The sequence below is a fragment of the Gossypium arboreum genome, chromosome 7 (genome assembly GCF_025698485.1).
Source record: "Gossypium arboreum isolate Shixiya-1 chromosome 7, ASM2569848v2, whole genome shotgun sequence".
In the NCBI taxonomy this organism is placed as follows: Eukaryota; Viridiplantae; Streptophyta; class Magnoliopsida; order Malvales; family Malvaceae; genus Gossypium; species Gossypium arboreum.
This window is the reverse complement of record NC_069076.1, coordinates 90,139,607-90,160,241: the sequence shown is the minus strand read 5'-3', so window position 1 is coordinate 90,160,241 and position 20,635 is coordinate 90,139,607. Positions and strand designations below refer to the sequence as shown.

General features: G+C 34.5%; 2 protein-coding genes across 2 annotated transcripts; both read left to right on the top strand.

The window, feature by feature from the left end:
* The first annotated feature begins 8,737 nt into the window (after nucleotides 1–8,737).
* Nucleotides 8,738–12,601, top strand: LOC108471837 (chloroplast envelope quinone oxidoreductase homolog). Its single transcript, XM_017773394.2, has 4 exons — nucleotides 8,738–8,902; nucleotides 9,809–9,950; nucleotides 10,703–10,794; nucleotides 11,708–12,601. Exons 1-4 carry the CDS (start codon nucleotides 8,837–8,839, stop codon nucleotides 12,395–12,397), a joined length of 990 nt encoding a protein of 329 aa, XP_017628883.1. The 5' UTR covers nucleotides 8,738–8,836; the 3' UTR covers nucleotides 12,398–12,601.
* A 1,807-nt stretch (nucleotides 12,602–14,408) lies between these two features.
* Nucleotides 14,409–17,423, top strand: LOC108484567 (chloroplast envelope quinone oxidoreductase homolog). Its single transcript, XM_017788396.2, has 4 exons — nucleotides 14,409–14,581; nucleotides 15,732–15,873; nucleotides 15,972–16,057; nucleotides 16,575–17,423. Exons 1-4 carry the CDS (start codon nucleotides 14,513–14,515, stop codon nucleotides 17,268–17,270), a joined length of 993 nt encoding a protein of 330 aa, XP_017643885.1. The 5' UTR covers nucleotides 14,409–14,512; the 3' UTR covers nucleotides 17,271–17,423.
* Nucleotides 17,424–20,635: the final 3,212 nt, after the last annotated feature.

Below are 20,635 nucleotides of genomic sequence, written 5' to 3'. Positions count from 1 at the left end.
TATGCCGAAGGAAGATCAGCAGGCCAAGAGTCCACTGAAGAAATACGGGAAAGCTTAAGCATTAATGCCACGTTCAAAGGAGGAACTGGAGAAGAGAATGGGGTGGGCATTCGCCCTTATGAGCCAGAAAGTGTTTTGAATAATTGGACTGCGGAAGAGATTCCTATAGTCTTTAAAACTAACACAGAGTAATGCCCAAAACACGCTTATTACCCTAGGCCTAGGAGTAATAAGTGTCTTTTTGTGAAATAAGCCTATGTTCGAAATCGTTATTTCAATGAAATGCATCCTTTCGTCTTATTCAGTGCAAATATTCTTTTATTCTTTCATTCATAATCATACCGTACATGCCATTGTTCTTAGATTCTTTTGTTCTTTGTATCTTCCTTTCAGCCCAAAACAGGTCTCCAAATATCAACGATGTGAGTGACCTTGCTATTAATTCGAAGTCTCCTTTTGAGCGCGATATGTGTCTAGAGGGATCCGAGGATTTTTGAGATGACAGTGATTGTAACTTATCCCCCGATTTGTTAAGAATGGTAGAACAAGATGAGAACCAGATTTTACCTCACAAAAAGTCAGTAGAAATCGTGAACTTGGGAGATGAACTAGAAAGGAGAGAAATAAAGATCGGAGCTTGCATCACCACAGAGACAAAGCGGCACCTTATTGAGTTACTCCAAGAGTTCAAAGATATCTTTGCATGGTCATATCGGGATATGCAGGCTAAATCGACATTATGGTACTGAGCTCCCCATCAAAGAAGAATGCAAGCCGTTCAAAGAAAAGCTTGAAGGATGTGGCCCGATGTTCATTGAAAATAAAAGAGGAGGTCAAGAAGTAATTTGATGCTGGTTTCTTACAAGTAGTCAAGTACTCGGAATGGGTAGCCAACATCGTCCCCGTCCCTAAAAAAGATGGAAAGGTACGATGTGTGTAGACTATAGAGACTTAAACAAAGCCAGCCCGAAGGATAATTTCCCGTTGCCTCATATTGACACCTTGGTGGATAACACGGCAGGTTACTCACTCTTCTCCTTCATGGATGGTTTCTCGGGGTACAATCAGATCAAGATGCATCCTGAAGACATGAATAAAACCACATTTGTGACCATGTGGGGAACCTTTTGCTATAAAGTAATGCCGTTTGGATTGAAAAATGCGGGAGCAACATATCAGAGAGCCATGGTTACCCTATTTCATGATATGATGCATAAAGAAATTGAAGTTTATGTCGACGACATGATCGCCAAAACTTCGGATGAAGAAGAGCATGTGCAAGTCTTAAGAAAATTATTTTTGAGGTTGAGAAAATTCGGTTGAAACTCAATCCATAAAATGTACCTTGAACGGTCGGAAAGCTGCTAGGATTCGTGGTCGATGGAAAAGGGATTGAGATCGACCTGCACAAAGTCAAGGCCATACAAGAATTACCTCCACCACGTACTCAGAAGGAAGTTCGAGGATTCCTAGGAAGACTAAATTACATCATTCGGTTTATTTCACAACTAACCGAGAAATGTAACCCCATATTCCGTCTCTTTAAGAAACACAACCCTGGTAGTTGGGACGAGGAATGCCAGAAGACTTTCGACAAGGTTAAGCAATATTTGTCTAATGCCCTAGTGTTGACACCACCTAATCCAAATAAGCCATTGATATTGTATTTGACGGTGTTTGAAAATTCTATGGGATGCGTGCTTGGCCAACACGGTGAATCGGGAAGGAAAGAAAGAGCGATATATTACCTCAGTAAAAAGTTTACTGAGTGTGAGACAAGATACTCATTCATCGAAAAGTTGTGCTGTGCCTTGATCTGGACAACCCGAAGACTGAGACAATACATGTTGTACCATACAACTTGGCTGATCTCTAAAATGGATCCTCTGAAATACTTGATGGAGTCGACTGCCCTGAATGGGAGAATGGCCCGATGGCAAATTCTACTTTCCGAGTACGATATAGTCTATGTGAACCAGAGGGCCGTGAAAGGGAGTGCGATAGCAGATTTCCTAGCCAGCAGAGCCCTAGAGGACTATGAGCCTCTGAACTTTGATTTCCTAAACGAAGATCTAATGTGCATAGCAACCACTGAAGAAGACCCTCAAGAAGGTCACCCTTGGAAGCTAAACTTTGACGGAGCATCAAATGTCGTGGGTAACGGAATCGGGGCAGTCCTGATATCCCCGAACGGAGATCATTATCCATTCACTAGTAGATTGGATTTTGACTGCACAAACAATATGGCGATCTGAAGCATGCATCATGGGAATTAGCGCGCCATGGAGCATAAAATCAAGTGTTAGAAGTATACGGAGATTACGCCTAGTGATTTATCAACTCAAAGGTGAATGGGAGACAAGAGACCCCAAATTGATCAATTACCGAAGGCTGATCCTTGAGTTAATTAAAGAGTTTGATGATATTGTCTTCTACTACCTTCCACGAGAAGAAAATTAGATGGCTGACGCCTTAGCAACTTTGGCTTCTATGATCAGGGTGAACCAACCAGAAGATGTGAAACCGATCCAAATGAGCATTTACGAGGCCCCGGCTCATTGTTACAACCTTGAAGAAGAAGAGGAAAATGATGATCACCCTTGGTACCACGATATCCTACGATATGTGAAGAATTGTGAGTACCACGACCAAGCTACTAAGAACGACAAGAGAAGCGTTAAGAAGGCGGCGATGATTATGTCTTAGATGGGAGATCCTATACAAAAGAAGGAAGGATCAGGTACTATTAAGATGTGTAGACGCCATTGAGGCTAAGAAAATCTTGGAAGAAGTCCACGAGGGCATCTGCGAGACACACGCTAATGGTTTTACAATGTCCGAGCAAATTATGAGGTTCGGTTATTATTGGTCCACCATGGAAGGAGATCAGTATACTTCACGCCAAAAGATGTCATAAGTGCCAAATCTATGGAGACAAGATTAATGTGCCTCCTCACCTCTGCATGTTATGACCTCGCCATGGCCTTTCTCGATGTGGGGCATGGATGTGATTGGGCCAATTTTGCCAAAAGCTTCAAATGGGCATCGTTTCATCTTTGTGGTCATCGATTATTTCAACAAATGGGTGGAGGCCTCTTCATATGCCAATGTCACTAAATCAGCAGTTAGCAAGTTCCTAAAAAAGGAAATCATCTGTCGATATGGAATGCCAGAAAGGATCATATCTGACAACGCATTGAATTTAAATAACGAAGACGATAGCGAGATGTCTGCGGTCGGTTCAAGATCAGACACCACAACTCGTCACCGTATCGCCCGAAGATGAACGGTGCAGTCGAAGCAGCCAATAAGAACATCAAGAAGATTGTAAGAAAGATGGCGAAACTTATAAAGATTGGCATGAGAAGCTACCATTTGCCCTTTATGCTTATCGAACGTCTATCAGAACTTCTACTGGGGCAACGCCTTTCTCATTAGTCTATGGAATGGAGGCAATTTTACCTATCGAGGTCGAGATCCCTTCCTTTAGAGTCTTGTCAGAGGTAAAGTTGGATGAAGCGAATGGATCCATTCCGATCGATCGGTTGAATTTGATTGAAGAAAAGAGGCTACGGGCTATTCGCCATGGTCGGATGTACCAAAAGCGAATGATGCGAGCTTACGACAAAAGGTTCGTCGAGAGAGTTCCACGAGGAGACCTAGTCTGAAAAAGATCCTGCCCATACAAAAAGACTTGAGAGGAAAATGGATGCGAATTGGGAAGGGCCTTATGTGGTGAAGAAAGCCTTTTTCGGCGGAGCATTGGTATTGGTGAAATGGATGGCAAGACCTTATCCAATCCGTGAATTCGGATTCGGTTAAGAAATACTTCGCCTAAAAAAAAAAAAAAAAAGGGAGAGGCGAGGTGAAAACTCATAAAGAGCATCTTGAGACCAAAGGGATTTTGAATTGAAAACCCGTAAAGGCGATTCAAATTTTGATCAAAGGCGAGCCATGCGATGGTCTTATGGTGTCTAAACTAACAAGGAGGAGAGATGTTACATCTTGGGGCATCTGCAAGAGTACCTAGATCCCCTAAACACATATTGGGCAAAAGGAGCCTCAAGAAGTCGATCTGAGAGACACTCACGCGCTGCGGTATCTAGGGCACCTATTCCCTTTTATTCATTTTGTATTCCAGCAATGTTTGTTGACTGCGATTAATATATTCCCTTCAAATGTTGTTTCTGATAAATTTCAGTTTTTGTCGTTGTTATAATCTCTTTCAAGAATTTTGCATTGAAATGATGATTAATGGACTAAAACCATTTTTGCAAAAAGAGTTCTGCACATTACTCTGAAAGTTTCTAAATAGTACAGGGACCTGAAACAGGACTATTATTTAGAACTAACCAAACTCAAAGATTGGAAGCATCTGAGAAGAAAAAGTTTAAATTGGGACTACCTCTTCAGGTTTTCTATTCAAAATTTGAGCTGAACAAGAAGACAGGATACCATTTCAGTAAAAGAACCTTGATGAACAAAGAGCAATGGCAACCTAAACAGGGATTCATGCTCACAACATGCTGCACTCATACATTCATAGATCATTCATAAGTGCATCTAATTAGGAACATTTGATTCATTTTGATCATAACATCCTAATTCTTTGACATAAGCATAAATACAAGGAACTGATTCTACAGGTCATGTCCCTAGAATCAGCGAATTTACAAGCCTTAACCCCCTAAGTAGTAGGGTAACAGGCTGAAGATTTACAGATCTTAACCCCCTAAGCAGTAGGGAAACAGATCGAAGACGAAGGGTCTTAAACCCCTAATCGGTAGGGTAACAGACCGAATTACAGATCTTATCTCCCTAAGCAGTAGGGAAACAGATCGAAGAGGAATATCTTAACCCCCTAAGCAGTAGGGAAACAGATCAAAGATGATGGGCTTTAACCCCCTAAGCAGTAGGGTAACAAGCCAAATTTACAAGCTTTAACCCCCTAAGCAGTAGGGTAACAGGCTAAAGATTTACAGATTTTAACCCCCTAAGCAGTAGGGTAACAAGCCAGATTTACAGACCTTAACCCCCTAGGTGGTGGGGTAATAGGTTGAAAATTACAGATCTTGCCTCCTCGAATGCAGTGAAGCAGATTCAAACCATCAAGCTTTAACCCCCTAAGTAGAAGGGTAACAAGTTGATGTTCATAGGGTCTTAAACCCCTAAGCAGTAGGGAAACAGACCAAATTACAGATCTTATCTCCCTAAGCAGTAGTGGAGTAGATCGAAGACGAAGAACCTTAAACCCCTAAGCAGTAGGGTAACAGGTTAAATTGTAGATCTTATCTCCGTAAGCAGTAATGGAGCAGATCAAAGACGAAGAACCTTAAACCCCCAAGCAGTAGGGTAATAGGTTGAGTATACAGATCTAAAACCCTAAGCAGTAGGGAAACAGATCAAAGATGACAAGCCTTAATCCCTTAAGCAGTAGGGTAACAGGCTGAAAATTAAATATCTTCTTTCTGAAACAGCAGTGGAATTGATTGAAGCCACAGCAGATCTCCTTGAAGTTTCAATGGAGTAGATTGAAGTCACATGTCTTAGCTCCATAGAGTTGCAGTGGAGCAGATCAAAACAAACCTTACCTTCTTGAAGCTGCAGTAGAGCAGTAAAGCGAAGCGAAGTAACAAGATTGGAATAAACCTACCTGGAGAAAAGGAGCGCTAAACAAGTCCAGACACAGTGAAACCGGGCAAAATTGGTCTTTCTTAAGTCTTTGCTCTGTTCTCGTTACACGACAACAAGCAAAGAGGGGCAGCTGTACAAGCCCAATTTTGGACCCAAACCCAAGCCCACTAAATACCCACTACACTAAAAACCACTAAATCCCTAGCCCAAAACCCATCTACTAACCCACTAAGCCCAACAGTAACCTAAAAACACCAAAACCAAAGAAACAGAAACCCTAGCCGCCAGCATGTGCTCCCCTCTGCTCCACCACCGACGCCTGCAAGTGGCCTCTACTCCACCACCGTTTACCTGCATCAATAAAGGAAAAAGAGACAGACAACAAAGAAGCAAGTTGTAAAAAATGCCTATAAGAGGCTGAATCCAAAACCATTGTAGGGATCGGCATTTTTGATAAATAAGAAACAATATTAGATTTGAAAAAACGATACAAAGCAAAGAACAAATATCATCAATATATCAAGAGCAGAAAACGAAATTCAAGGAGGAGATCATAACCAGAAATCAAAAGGTTTTCTAAAATCCTCTAAGTTTCGAATCGGTTTTCTTTTTTTTCTTTTCTTTTCTTTACTTTTTTCTTCTTTGTTTACATGTATGTATGCATATATATTAAAACAGTAAAAAATATAAAAAATTACCTTTTCGAAACTCCGGCCACCGTGCACGGTGGTATGGCGACAATGTTTCTGGCAGTCCGTGATCGGTAGGTGATCGCCCCCAGGTAGGAAATCGCCCCACTCCCCCTCTCTCTCTCTTTTTTCCCTCACTCTCAGACCAAATGAAATTTCTCAGAAAAATTTGGTTTTTATACACCCCGGTATGACGCCGTTTTGGGCCTCAACTCCCAGCGCCAAAACGACGCCGTTTCACGCCAGACCCGAGCGACCCGACCCGACTGATCGAGGATCCGCGTGTTTTTTACAAGCATGGTCTAACTGCTTGCGAAGTCCTTCCGCTTTTCACACGTTTTGCAATTAACTTTTCATTTCTTTCAAATTAGCCTCAAAATTCATCACGTTTTGTGATTGAATCCTCCCCCAGCGACGTCGTTTTAAGGGCCCGAGAAAATTTCCCTTCTGGTCCTCTGCAATCGCGCGCGTTTTCAAATTAATCCCTTTCTCCTCTATTAATTTTTAAATCAGCCCCATAACTTCATATTTGTTTTAAATTTAGTCCTTTTTCAGTTTAATGTGGTTTCCATATTATTTCTTTTTCCCCTTTGATATTTTAAATATTATTCATTATTTTATTTACCATTTTCGTATTATTATTATCAGCATATATTACTATTATTTAGGCATTTTTTTAAATACTCGCATGCATTTTATATATACATTCTTATTGTTGTCTTTTCACATATATATTATTATTCCTAATGTATGTTTTATGTATATACACTTAAATACCATATTATACATATATTAATACCACATTATATATACTTTTTATATCTACTTTTACCTCCATCATATCTACTATTAATATCAATATATGTTTATTTACATCTTCAATATATATACACATATATATATCTGTGAATATATTATTATTATTAGTTTTGACCTTATTGTTTTGTTAATACATTTGTGTCATATATACATACTTTTAATATATATTTGTATATCATACTTCATATTATGCAGGTACATTAATGCATATCATATATATTATGTACATATATCTTGTAAATATCATATCGTTCGTACATTCTATTATGTATATTTTATAACTATTATGTGCTCATTTCATATATATCCCGTATATTTTAATATATCATATATATTTTTGTTTCTATTATTATACATATTTTAATACCATGTGTACTATTATCGTTTTATACTATTGCTATTATTATTATTTTCGTCATCATCGCCATTTTTCTTTTGTCATGTTTTATGCATCTTTATTATTTCATGTATTCGATGGTTTTATTTTCTTCATGCATTTGTTTATATTTACACATTACTAGGCTTGCTATCATTTCATTTTTATATAATTGCTCACATTATTATTTTTGTTATCGTCACACTCATTATTATACATTATTATTAATACTCAAAATTTGCCTTTATAAATCACGTTATATTTTGTCACTCAATATATTCAAACAATTCTTTCATAAAAGTAATATCCTATATTAGGCAATTCGAGATAATCGTGCCCTAACTTACTGGGTTTCGACTTTTCTCATTTAACCTAAATAACGGAATATATTCTTTTTAAATCACTATATGAGTTTTGAAAAATGCTTATTCTCGAAGATGTGAAGTGTTGTGCCCTAACTTACCGGGTATGACATTTTTGTCATCTCGAAATAAGAATTTGTTTGGGATAAAGGCAATATTCGGTGTTTGAGAATTCGAGAAAACGTGCCCTAACTTACTGGGTTTCGATTTCTCTCGTTTACTCTAAATAATCGAACACCCTTCTAATAAAATACACAGATTTTATAAAAGGCAAGCTCGCTCTCGAAAATTCAAGATGTCGTGTCCTAACTTACTGGGTGTGACATTTCATATTTTGAGACGAGAAAGTCTTCAACACTGGAGCTTTTTATAAAGAAGGATCGTATTTTAAAATTCTTTCAAGTTTTTTTTTTTTCGACACTAAGACACTAATTAATCAACTAGGTACCAATTTTGGGCGTACCGAGGGTGCTAATCCTTCCTCGTGCGTAACCGACTCCCGAACCTGTTTTCTTGATTTGCGTAGACCAAAATTGTTGTTTAAATAAATCAAGCTATTTATTAAAAAAAAAACCACTGTTATGAGGTGACCCGATCACACCTCGTCAAAAAGGATCGGTGGCGACTCCCGTTTTTTCGTTTTTATTTTCAAAATCCAAGTCGATTCCCGTTTTCTACAAAAAAAAATGGTTACGACAATGATAATAGATAAATATTTTTTAAATATGAAATAAATAATACAACTTTAGCAGCTACCAAATTCAACATTTCAAGAGATTTCTTGCAAAATCATCCAGGGTATATCCGTCAAATTAACAATGTGGTCCCCATTTGTTTATATCGTTTTGGCTAGCGGTTAACAATACAATTCGCTCCTACGGCATCAATGCGCCATTCTTTGAACTTCATTTTTTCTTATAAAAAAAGCTTCGATTTGTTTTCTTTTAGTGAAAGAAATGGCTGAAACTCTTATGCATGCTTTACAATATAACAGCTATGGCGGAGGCGCTGCTGCTTTGAAGGTAAAAATCTACTTCATTATGATGATCCATTTTGCTTGCTTTTACTTTTTTCTTACTGTTTTATCATATAAGTTTAGTTCCTTTTTTTAGTGGAGACTTCAATTAAGGTTGTTAATCTAGTGTTTATATTGATCTAAGTTTGCTCTTCGGATTCAAAATTCTTTTAGTTTAACTTGTGATTGAAGAAAGCATGAATATGATTTCAATGAGTGCCGTGAGTTATTAAGGAATTGGAATTTTCTGGAACGGAAATGAACTATAGGGAATTTGCTATTCGGAATTAAAATTTCACGACAAGGATATGAGATTGTGAGGTTGACTTGATGGAGAAGTTAAGTGTTGACCGATTTTATCGTCGGATTCAAAATTTTATTTGTTAAATTTGTGATTGCAAGCATATAGATAATTTGAATGAGTACTCCGATGCACTAGGATGCTGGAATTTTCAGGAATTGAAGTAAATTAAGTATTTGCTCTTTGGAATTAAAAATTCCAAAAAAGATCTGTGACTTATGGGCTAAGACTTGATAGTGAAGTTAAGTGTTAACTGATTTTATCGTCGGATTCAAAATTCTATTAGTTAAAAAATTGTGATTGAAAGCACATTCTGGAACGGAAGTAAATAAGGATTTGCTCTTGGAAGAGATCTGAGACCGAGAGGTTGATAGGTTGATACTCTTTTTCTTTTTTTTTTTTTAAATTTAATCGGCATGCTTTATTAATACCACAAAACAAGACAAAATTGGTTGTTTGGAAAACTCCACCCACAGCAACACTAAACCACCAAAAACAAACAATTAAAACAAAAGAAATTTTTTATATGGACCTGCTTGATATAAACTTGAAAAGAAAATTTACCAGTGACTTGATGTCATAACAGCTTTGAATTTTTTGTGCTTGTTACAGCATGTTGAAGTTCCAATACCCACTCCAAATAAAGATGAAATATTGCTTAAACTGGACGCAATTAGTCTAAACCCAGTTGACTGGAAAATACAGGAAGGGGTGCTTCGTCCATTTTTACCTAGAAAATTCCCCTGCATACCTGGTAGTTTATATATTTTGTTCTTTTCACTTTTTCTGTCTTGAAATTTTCTTGAGAATTTTTTTTGTCAATGATGTTTGAACCGGATCAGACTGGCCAGTTAGACTAGGAATTGGCCAAGGTATCGATCCGGAGAATGACTTTGAATAGATACGGACCAGTTGAACCGACGGTTGAATTGGGAACTAGTCGAGGTATCAGTTTAGAGAATGACTTTGAACTGGTTTGGATTGGGAACCAGTACTGGCCGGTTCAACAGATTAAAAAACCAGTTGAACCGAGTATTTTGAGTTTTTTAGTTTTTTTTTTTAATTGAACCAATCGAATTCATCAAACCAGCGAACGAGTGGTCTGATTTCTAAAACACTATTGTTAAGTATATCTCAAGTTACGTGAGTCTTCACAATCTGTTTTTGTTGTATTACTATGTTGAATTCCCTAGCAGGGCTTTCTGAAAAATTTACTTAGTATCTGCCGGATTATTCAACTTGTAATCTAATTTGCGTCGATTTACATTGTGGAGTTTGCTTTAGTGGTAACTATTGATGGGAAAAGAATGTGTCTATTTAACTCAAGTTATCATTAAAGGACAGAATTTGTCTATTTGTTAAGGCATATCCTTTTTCTATAATTAACCAACATAATAAAAAGCTGGTTGGCAGGTCTCTTAGTTTAAGCAATTGTGGTTATTGATGGTAATTTTGGCACCCTCTTGTCATGGAAGATTTGATATCTTAAATATATTTTTTTTGCAGCTAGTGATGTAGCAGGAGAAGTCGTAAAGATTGGACCAGGAGTTACAAATTTCAAAGCTGGGGATAAAGTTGTAGCCACGCTTCATCATTTTGTAAGTTCTAGTTCTCATTCTTAATCCCCCCCTCCCCAAGTCAGCATAAAAAGTCTGGCCAGTAGGCTTAGTTTTCAGAATCAGATAGGTGGTTGAACTGATGATACCACCATTTTGATTAAATAATTAATTAAAAAATATATAAAATATAAAATATAAAATCTGATTTAAGTGGTTCAACCAGTCCGTATTGATTCCTGAGTCAAAAGGTTCAAAGCCTTCTTCCGGATAGGTACTCTAGCTGGATCTTTGTCCAACAGTCCGATCAGCTGGTCTAATCTGGTTCAAACAATCTTGCCGGCATGTCATTAATCATTCTGAGAACAATCAGAAAGGAGATTTCTTCTTGAAGAGTGGAAGAATCACCAGTATTTTACTAGCTTAATGGATCACAATTTGAAAAATAGGCAATGATATTTGTATTTTTGGTATTAGCTCGAGTAATTAATTGGGCGTTGAGCTTGGTAGGACTTTAGGCAACAATTCTTGAGGTAAAATATGGATCTCCTCATGGCCAAAAGATCAACTTTTGAATCCAACAATGATGGAATGCGCGTAAATTGTAGCCCCATAAAAAGAAATTCTAAGGACTGGTGCTACATTTTTTGTTCTAGTAAACCATGTTGGTCTTCCAATGAGTGATCTTGATTAGCTTAGTCATGAGAACCGCTTAGAATTGACCTGCTTGCCTGTTTGGATTAATCGGTATCGTGTTTAGAATGCAACCATCCTTTGTCTATGTGACTATCATTACTCTCATTATGTGGCCATTTGGCTGAGAGAAACTTAGATATCCTTACTGCAGTCCAGTGGTTCAGTGAATTTATCTTCTATTTATATTATCAACGAATCAGTATCAGTTATGTCGATTGCTATGACTCTCTTCTATAATGAATTATATTTACAATGATAGACCGGAGGTGGACTAGCTGAATATGCTGTGGCTAAGGAGAATCTGACAGTTGCAAGGCCACCAGAAGTATCAGCTGCCGAAGGTGCAGGTTTGCCTGTTGCTGGTCTCACAGCTCACCAGGCACTCTCCCAGGCAGCTGGGGTCAAGCTTGACGGAAGTGGCCAGCAAGTAAACCTCTTGATTACTGCTGCTTCAGGTGGTGTAGGTCATTACGCAGTTCAACTAGCAAAGCTTGGAAACACACATGTAACAGCCACTTGTGGGGCTCGTAATCTGGATTTTGTCAAAAGCCTTGGAGCAGACGAGGTTCTTGACTACAAGACTCCCGACGGGGCAGCTCTGAAAAGCCCTTCGGGTCGCAAATATGATGCAGTGATCCACTGTGCAGCGGGCATTCCTTGGTCTACCTTTGAACCTAATCTAAGTTCAAATGGGAAGGTAATCGATATAACCCCTGGTCCTAGTGCTTTCCTAACTTTTGCTATGAAAAAGCTTACTTTCTCAAAGAAGAAGCTGGAACCACTCTTTGTGTCACTTAAGAAGGAGAACCTCAATTATCTCGTTAACTTGGTGAAAGACGGGAAGCTTAAGACGGTAATCGATTCGAAGTATCCCTTAAGTAAGGCTGAAGAAGCATGGGCTAAGAGCATTGATGGTCATGCCACTGGTAAGATCATTGTGGAGCCTTAGTCTATAAAATATTACTTTATTAGACTAACTGCAGTTATAAGCAATTAAAACAATAACAGCGATGCTTGGAGGTCATGTTGCTTGTATGGATAATTAGGATTTGTGGACTTTGAAAATTATGTTTATGAAATGTATCATGTATGGCTAATATTACATTTTGGTTGCAAAATTTTCTTCATATGTTGTAAGCTCTGTATTCACAAATTAGCTCTTCTTTTGTGTGGTTCCTACATTTCCTTGCTTTTTGGTTTGACAATTTCAACAATGAAATGTGATTATGTTGGACTTGTATGCTTTTTCTTATTAGTTCATATTTGAGGTTTGAATTGTATGTATTTTAACTATGTTCATATTTCAATTTTTAATTAAAGTTTTGCTTATAAATTTCTTTTTATGTAAAAATATTTAATAGTTCAATGAGCAAAATCTTTTTAAAAATATGTGTTAATTATATGAATAAGTGAATATTTTAATATTTATAGGGATAAATATTAAATTTATACATAAATATTGATTAAACTTATAATTTGATACATAAATTTTTATTTGGTGTTATTATATAAATAAAATTTAAATTGCGGTTCATATGTATATATAAAACTTTGATTTATTTCAATTGTACATGTTTAAAAGAAATAAATACATACATTCTTTTGTCATATTGAATTAATATAATTGTGTGTGTAATATAATGTAAAGTTGTTTTAACTTAATAATGTAGTTATAAAATCAAAATTTATATATGATGTTGCACATTGAATCAAAATTGATAGAATTATTATTATATTGAAATTTATATCAACAAATGATTTTTAAATATATAATTAGGATATAAAAAATATAAAATATGAAATTGTGAGATAATAAAATGTATTAAAATCGATAGAATTTTTATATTAAAATTTATATGAATAAATGATTTTTAAATATATAATTAGGGAATAAAAATTATAAAATATGAAATTTTGAAATAATAAAATGTATTAAAAATCGTTGAAAATCAGTAATTATTGGCAAGGAGAAAAGTAGAGGTTTGAAATGGGACAAGCCGGCAAGTTTGATACAACGAGTAGAAGAAGAAATCAATTGTAGCACATTCAAGAAGTTATGATTGTAAAAAATAATTTACAATACATGAACTTATTTATACAATATAAATAATTTACAGAGAAATTCTCATATAAATATACAAACTTTAAAAATATATTTAATTTGATTATAGAATAATAGATGAAATAATACAATATGAACTAATCCAAGGTGAACGGAGAAAAATTTTGAAGGATAAAAATTAAATTTTAATTTTTAATAATTTATATCTTTATAATTTTTAAAAGATTAAATTAAATTTTATCATTTTAGAACATTAATCTAATATTTTTTATCATTTTAAGAGATTAAAATATAATTTTACTTTTACTAATTTAAAATTTTAAAATTTTTAAAATATCTAAATGAACAATTTTCTGTTTTAAAGGGTCGACTCTGCTAGCTCTTTAGATCCATTACTGTACAATAACACACTTGGGTGAAAAATAAAATAAAATAAAACAATATTTTTCTTAAAATATTAATAATTATAAATAAAGTAACAAAAGTTGAATGAAACTGATTCCTTTTTTCATGTAAGCGAATTTTATTTAAAATTTTGTTTATATTGTGAGTAGTTGCTAAAATTGTGAAAGTGGAAAAACCTTTTTAACCTTTTTTTGTGAATTTATTAAAAAAATTAAAATGATTAAATTACATGTCTATCTTAATCAAAGCCATTTATTGTAGTATATTAACTTGATTTTTATCATTTTCTTGTCCTTCGATTAATTCATCCTCAAGTATCTATAATAACAGTTTAACATAATAATACATAAAAAGTATAGAAATGTAACCAAAGGTTTTCTGCGAATTTGTTGGAAGAGGGGTATACCCGTTAATTTAGCTAAATGCAGGCCTCATTTCCATGTCTGAAATTTCACTATAAAAACAACCCCTCAAAGCCCAATTATCTAATTGCAAAAGCTACATAATTTAATCACACTTTCTGGTCCTTCCCGCTTTCTCTTTTATCTTCTCAATTCTCAGTTACCTTCTTCATTCATTTTCTACTCACAACTGAAAATGGCTAAGAATACTATGATGCGTGCTGTTCAATATAACACTTATGGCGGAGGCGCCGCTGCTTTGAAAGTAATCTTCTTCATCCTTTTATTTGCTTGCTTTTTCCTTTTTTTTTGTCTTTTTGTTAGCATTTTTTCTTGTAATTTTCCGAGATCAAAAGTTAAAACAAAGTAAAAATGATCTAATTATGAATCTCATAACTCTATTTTATCAGAATTGAATTGAATTTAACAAAATTCGACATTATGAAAACTGGAAATTAATTCAGTTTCAACTACTGATTTTTGCTTCTTCTTCTCTCTTTTTTTTTTCTTAAAATTGATTAACTATCGAGTTTTACTATTTCATTTTTGCCTAACTGTTGATCTTTAATGTCAGTTTTAAGGTGATGTTTGACAATATGAAGATGAACTTATTGGACTAACATCTCAGTTTTTTTATAGAAGAATATAAATAAATTAAAATAGAGGATTAATTTCCGAGTTTTTATAAGGTAGGAGTATAAATTCATAAAACGGTTAGAAATGGAGATTTGAGTCCAGATTGTTTATCTAGTGTGATTATATTGACCAAGGGAGAGTAAGAATGGATATAAAGAAAGGTTTTAAATTACTTTTAATTTACTAAGTAATATAGAAGTTCATATTGTTTATGCTTTTGGTGTTGATTTATGTAGGTATTATAGCAAAACAAAAAGTTGCTAAATCTGAAGCTTAGCTTAGTCATCTTTAACAATAATGTCCGACAACTTCGGATTTCGAAACTTAATATATACAATCTTTCTCTTACGTAAAAAGATAAAAAAAAAAAAAAAAAAGAAGTAGGCATTGAAAGCTTTGTTTGAGTCAAAGCTCTGAAATTCCAATTTGTATTGTGGAAGACAGAGAGGTCTATCCACTCGTTTGCAGTGAAACAACTTCATGATATCAAGGTGTATATTACCCTGCATGTGACTGTGGTGGTATCCTACACTGTAGGCATGGATGCATGTATGTATGCATGCATCTGTTTATGTATGTATGTATATGCTTTGTATTGTGGAAGGCAGAGAGTTCTATCCACTCATTTGCAGTGAAACGACTTAATGATATGAAGGTGCATGTTACTCCTGCATGTGGCAGTGCGTGCGGGCGTGTTGTTCAAAACTCCAAAAGGGATATGAAACTGAGAGGGTTCATGGTACAATTATAACATATATCTGAAAATGTATTTGCTGCAGCATGTTGAACTTCAAGTTCCTTCTCCAAAACAAGATGAAGTTTTACTAAAAATGGAGGCAACTAGTATAAATCCATTTGACTTGAGAATACAGAAAGGGATAGTGTGGCCATTTTTGCCTCGCAAATTCCCCCACATACCTGGTACCTACCATTTATCTCTCCATCTGCAAACATTGCACTTCTCTTCAATGCCAATATTTCAAATGCCTATTTGGCTAAAGAATTTTTTGTTGGAGAAGGTATTGATGCAGCAGGAGAAGTCTTTGAGGTCGGATCAGGAGTCAAGAATTTCAAAGCTGGCGATAAAGTTGTGGCCGTGCTTTTCGTAAGTTGCCATTCTTATTCTTCCGGTCTATGTTATTCTGATTTGAGTGCGAGTATTTGTTACATGTTTGACAATATGTATCAGATAAGAGTATCAGATACGAATACGAGCTTCAGGGTAGCATGGTAATTCAATTTGGATAAATAGTTTATGGCATTTGTGCAACCCCAATAGTTCTTGAAGAAAAATCTGAACTTTTTAAAGCTTTTTCATATATTTGGAAGTCCCAAAGACTGTCGTGTCCCGTTACCATGTTCGAGTCTGTGTTCCACTTAAACTATTTGTTGGTTATTATTGGAACAACCCCAAAGCCCCAAACTTTTGTGCCGTATCTCTTTCGGTATTGAGTCGTATCATGTTTATAATGCAATCACCTTATTTACATGACTATCAGTTCCGAGTAAGTGATCCTCAGACTTTGTTCGTTTAATAAAGGAGCTTTGTTTCATCTGCAATTTAGCATCGTTTTAAGTCATTGGCTATGGCAAATTATTACGAATATATATTGCAATGACAGAACATATGTGGAGGTGGACTGGCTGAATTTGCTGTGGCGAAGGAGAATTTGACAGTTTCAAGGCCTCCAGAGGTAACGGCTTTTCAGGGAGCAGCTTTACCGATCGCCGGCCTCGCAGCTCACGAGTGTCTCCTCCGTACTCCCGGGTTCAACTACGAAAAAACCGGCCAGCAACTAAACCTCCTGATTACTGCCGCATCGGGCGGCGTAGGTCAATATGCAGTTCAACTAGCAAAGCTCGGAAACGCACACGTGACAGCCACTTGTGGCGCACGTAATCTTGATTTAGTCAAGAGCCTCGGAGCAGACGAGGTTATCGACTACAAGACCCCTGACGGGGCAGCTCTCAAAAGCCCTTCCGGCCGCAAATACGACGCTGTAATCCACTGCGCAACTGGCTTTCCTTGGTCCACTTTCAAGCCCAATTTGAGCACAAACGGCAAAGTATTCGACATTACTCCTACTCCTAGTGTTTTCATGACTAACGCTTTACAAAAGCTTACCTTTTCAAAGAAACAATTAGTTCCATTGCTTATGACACCTAAGAAAGAGAAACTCGATTTTCTTCTTAATTTCGTGAAAGAAGGGAAGATTAAAGCCGTAGTCGACTCTATACATCCCTTAAGTAAGGCCGAAGAAGCATGGGCTAAAAGCATTGATGGCCATGCCACTGGTAAGATCATTGTAGAACCTTAAGTTTATGGAGATCTCAATTCATTATTTAATACAGGTGGTTTCAATGCAATAAAAATGATGACATTTGAGTTTCATCATGATGTAAATGATAGCTATGTATAATTAGGATTTATGAATTTTGTTTTAATGCAATAAATTTGATTTTTCTCTAAACTTACATAATTTATACTCTCCAACTGAGTTAGTACCATAAGTTGATTGAATATCAATTCAGCTGGACAAAGACGAAAAACACCTTTACTTTTCAAAGTAAATTATATTATTTTGAAAGTAATTTTATAGCAAAATGTACACAATATGATTTGGAACTTATACCTCATTAGTTTTTATATCTATGTTTTACCATTCAACCAAAACCTCATTAATTATTTATATTAACTTTTACATAAATTGATTTTTTTTACTTATATCGTGGTGTACCTTGATATAATTTTCTATTATATATAATCTTAATAGGCGGGAGAATCAATTTATAATATTAACTTTTAATTTGTTATGTTTATCAAATAATCGAAATCTATTTAAAGTAAATAAATTAATGACTTGAAATTGGGCGCAACTTAATTTTAGACTTAATTAAGTTGATAACATACACTAAAATCTTGTATTCTCTTACTTGAAAAGAGATAGTTAACCCTTTCATCTATTAAGTAATTTTTAATAATTTTTAAAGTTTTACGAGTTAATTTTTATAAACATTTTCACGTTTCGTAAATTAAATATTTCTTTCAATATTTGTAAAATGCTTAATTTCTTAAAATATTATTCACATTTTAAGTAATGTACTTTAATGTTTTACGAATTAATTTCTTAAATATCGTTTCGAGTTTTAAGTAAGTTTTCATGTATCAAGTAATTTTTTCATGTATTAATTAATTTTTCAATGTTTTACGAATTGTTGAATTTTCATAAAACCATTTCAAGTTTTAAGTAGCCTTTCATGGTGTTTCATCATTTTCGATTTAAAGAAAAATAAAAATTAACTTAATAAATTATTGATGTTGTAAATTAAATGGATGTCTATAACCCTAATCATATTAAAGTAATAAAACTTTTTACTTCATTTATAATCGGAGATCATTAAATGGAGTAATTAAGAAAACTTAGTTCATTAAATGTAATTGAATGTAAAGAAGCTTATAAATAGCACATTGTAAGTGAAAATATGACTATGAAAATTTCTCTTGTATTTTCATCCACTTTTATTTATTGTTTTATTAATTTTTCTATAACACGTTATCAGCACGAGCTTTTACAAGTTCATAGTGAAGTTCACGTCATTTCAATTTATATAATTTTCTGTATAACTCCCATTAAAATATACGGTATATGTATTTTCATAATTATTTTATTTTATTTTCTAGATGAAATATTTGCTTTGGATAACATTCGCATATTTATTTTTACAACTAAAATCTAATAATGATAGTTATATATACATGTTTTTTTAAAAGAAATTTCAATTAATGTAATTTGTGTTAAGTTATTATTATGACTATTCCTCTTTATGTCAATATTTGACATGCATATTATTATTTAGCAAATTTGGTATATATAATTGAATTATTTTATGATTGAGAATACTTATTATTTTAATAATAATTTTTTATTTTGATTCAAGTGATTATAATGTCAAATCTTGCTAAACTTGAATTTGCGGCCTTAGACATCTCAGGCAAGAATTATTTGTCATGGGTGTTAGATGCTGAAATTCACCTAGATGCTAAAGGTCTAGGAAATACTATATTAGCAGATAAAGAAGCATCTAATCAAGACAAGGCAAAAGCAATGATTTTCATCCGTCATCATCTACATGAATGATTTAAAGTGGAATATCTCACTATGAAATACCTTCTTGAGTTGTGGAAAAATTTGAAAGAAAGATTTGACCATCAGAAAACTGTGATACTCCCTAAAGCTCGTTATGATTGGATGCATTTACGGTTGCAAGATTTTAAGACTGTAAGTAAATACAATTCAGAACTTTTCAAAATTAGTTCTCAACTAAAATTATGTGGAGAAAACATAACTGATGAGGACTGGTTAGAGAAAACATTTTCAACCTTCCACGCTACTAATGTGCTCTTGCAATAGCAATACCGTGAAAAAGGTTTTAAAAGGTATTCTGAATTGATTTCATGCCTTTTGGTGGTTGAACAAAATAATGAGCTATTGATGAAAAATCATGGAATTCGTCCCACTGGTTCTGCTACATTCACTTCACCATTCCCTGAAGTGAATGTAGCAGTACAAAATAATTATGAAAATAGAAAATATAGAAGTCGCGACCGTGGTCGTGGACGTAGTGAGGGACGTGGTCGAGGACGTATTAGTAATCGTTATCATGGTGGTCATAACAATGATACTTCTAACCACCAGAAAAAGAATAACAATGAAAGAAAAGATTGTTGAGAATATATGCTACCGATGTGGCATGAAGGGGCATCGGTCACGTACCTGTCGTACGTCTGAGCATTTAGTGAAACTTTATCAAGCATCCATTAAAAGGAAGGGAAAGCATATGGAGACAAATTTTATATCCCAAAATGATGAAATAGAGGCAAAAGATGAAGATATTCACTATAATACTAAAACTGACCATGGCTACGAGGATGATAAATTTAATGACCTTAATAATATAACTCACCTAGATGTGGCAGGTTTATTTGAGAATCATTAGAAAAATTGATGTTATTTTGACATTTTTATGATGTTTTAAGTATATTTTATTTTCTTGCATAAAGAATAATTTATATACTTAATAAATATTTGCAATGTTTCTCATATTATATTTTGTTTGTTTTTATGAAGAATATGAATATTCAACAAAATTTTGATGAACCCAAAATCAATGAAGATATGTGTCTTGTAGATAGTGCTACAAAACATATGATACTCAAAGATAAAAAATATTTTTCTCATTTGACAATGAGTAATGCTCATGTTAATACAATACCGGGTAGTTCAAAACTTATTGAAAGTTCTGGAAGAGCTATTATATTATTACCTAAAGGTACAAAATTTATCATTGATGATGCTTTATATTCCACTAAGTCTCAAAGAAATTTATCAAGTTTTAAAGATATTAGTCTTAATGGATATCATATTGAGACTATGAATGAGAAAGATATTGAATATCTATATATTACAGATGTTGAATGTGGAAAGAAATATATTTTGGAAAGGCTACCTGCTTTTTCATCAGGTTTATATTATACACATATTAGTGCAATTGAGTCACATGTTACTACAAACCAGAAGTTTTTAGAACCACATACTTTTACTATTTGGCATGACCGATTAGGTCATCTTGGATCTATTATGATGTGAAGAATCATGAAGAATTCAATTGGACACTCATTAAA

Bases quoted from the DNA above. Each gene is read 5' to 3' on its own strand.
- LOC108471837 (XM_017773394.2), top strand. From the start codon at position 8,837: ATGGCTGAAACTCTTATGCATGCTTTACAATATAACAGCTATGGCGGA. The intron at 9,951-10,702 runs GTAGTTTATATA...TTTTTTTTGCAG, and splicing joins AAAATTCCCCTGCATACCTG to CTAGTGATGTAGCAGGAGAA. The intron at 10,795-11,707 runs GTAAGTTCTAGT...TTACAATGATAG, and splicing joins TAGCCACGCTTCATCATTTT to ACCGGAGGTGGACTAGCTGA.
- LOC108484567 (XM_017788396.2), top strand. From the start codon at position 14,513: ATGGCTAAGAATACTATGATGCGTGCTGTTCAATATAACACTTATGGC. The intron at 14,582-15,731 runs GTAATCTTCTTC...TATTTGCTGCAG, and splicing joins GAGGCGCCGCTGCTTTGAAA to CATGTTGAACTTCAAGTTCC. The intron at 16,058-16,574 runs GTAAGTTGCCAT...TTGCAATGACAG, and splicing joins AAGTTGTGGCCGTGCTTTTC to AACATATGTGGAGGTGGACT.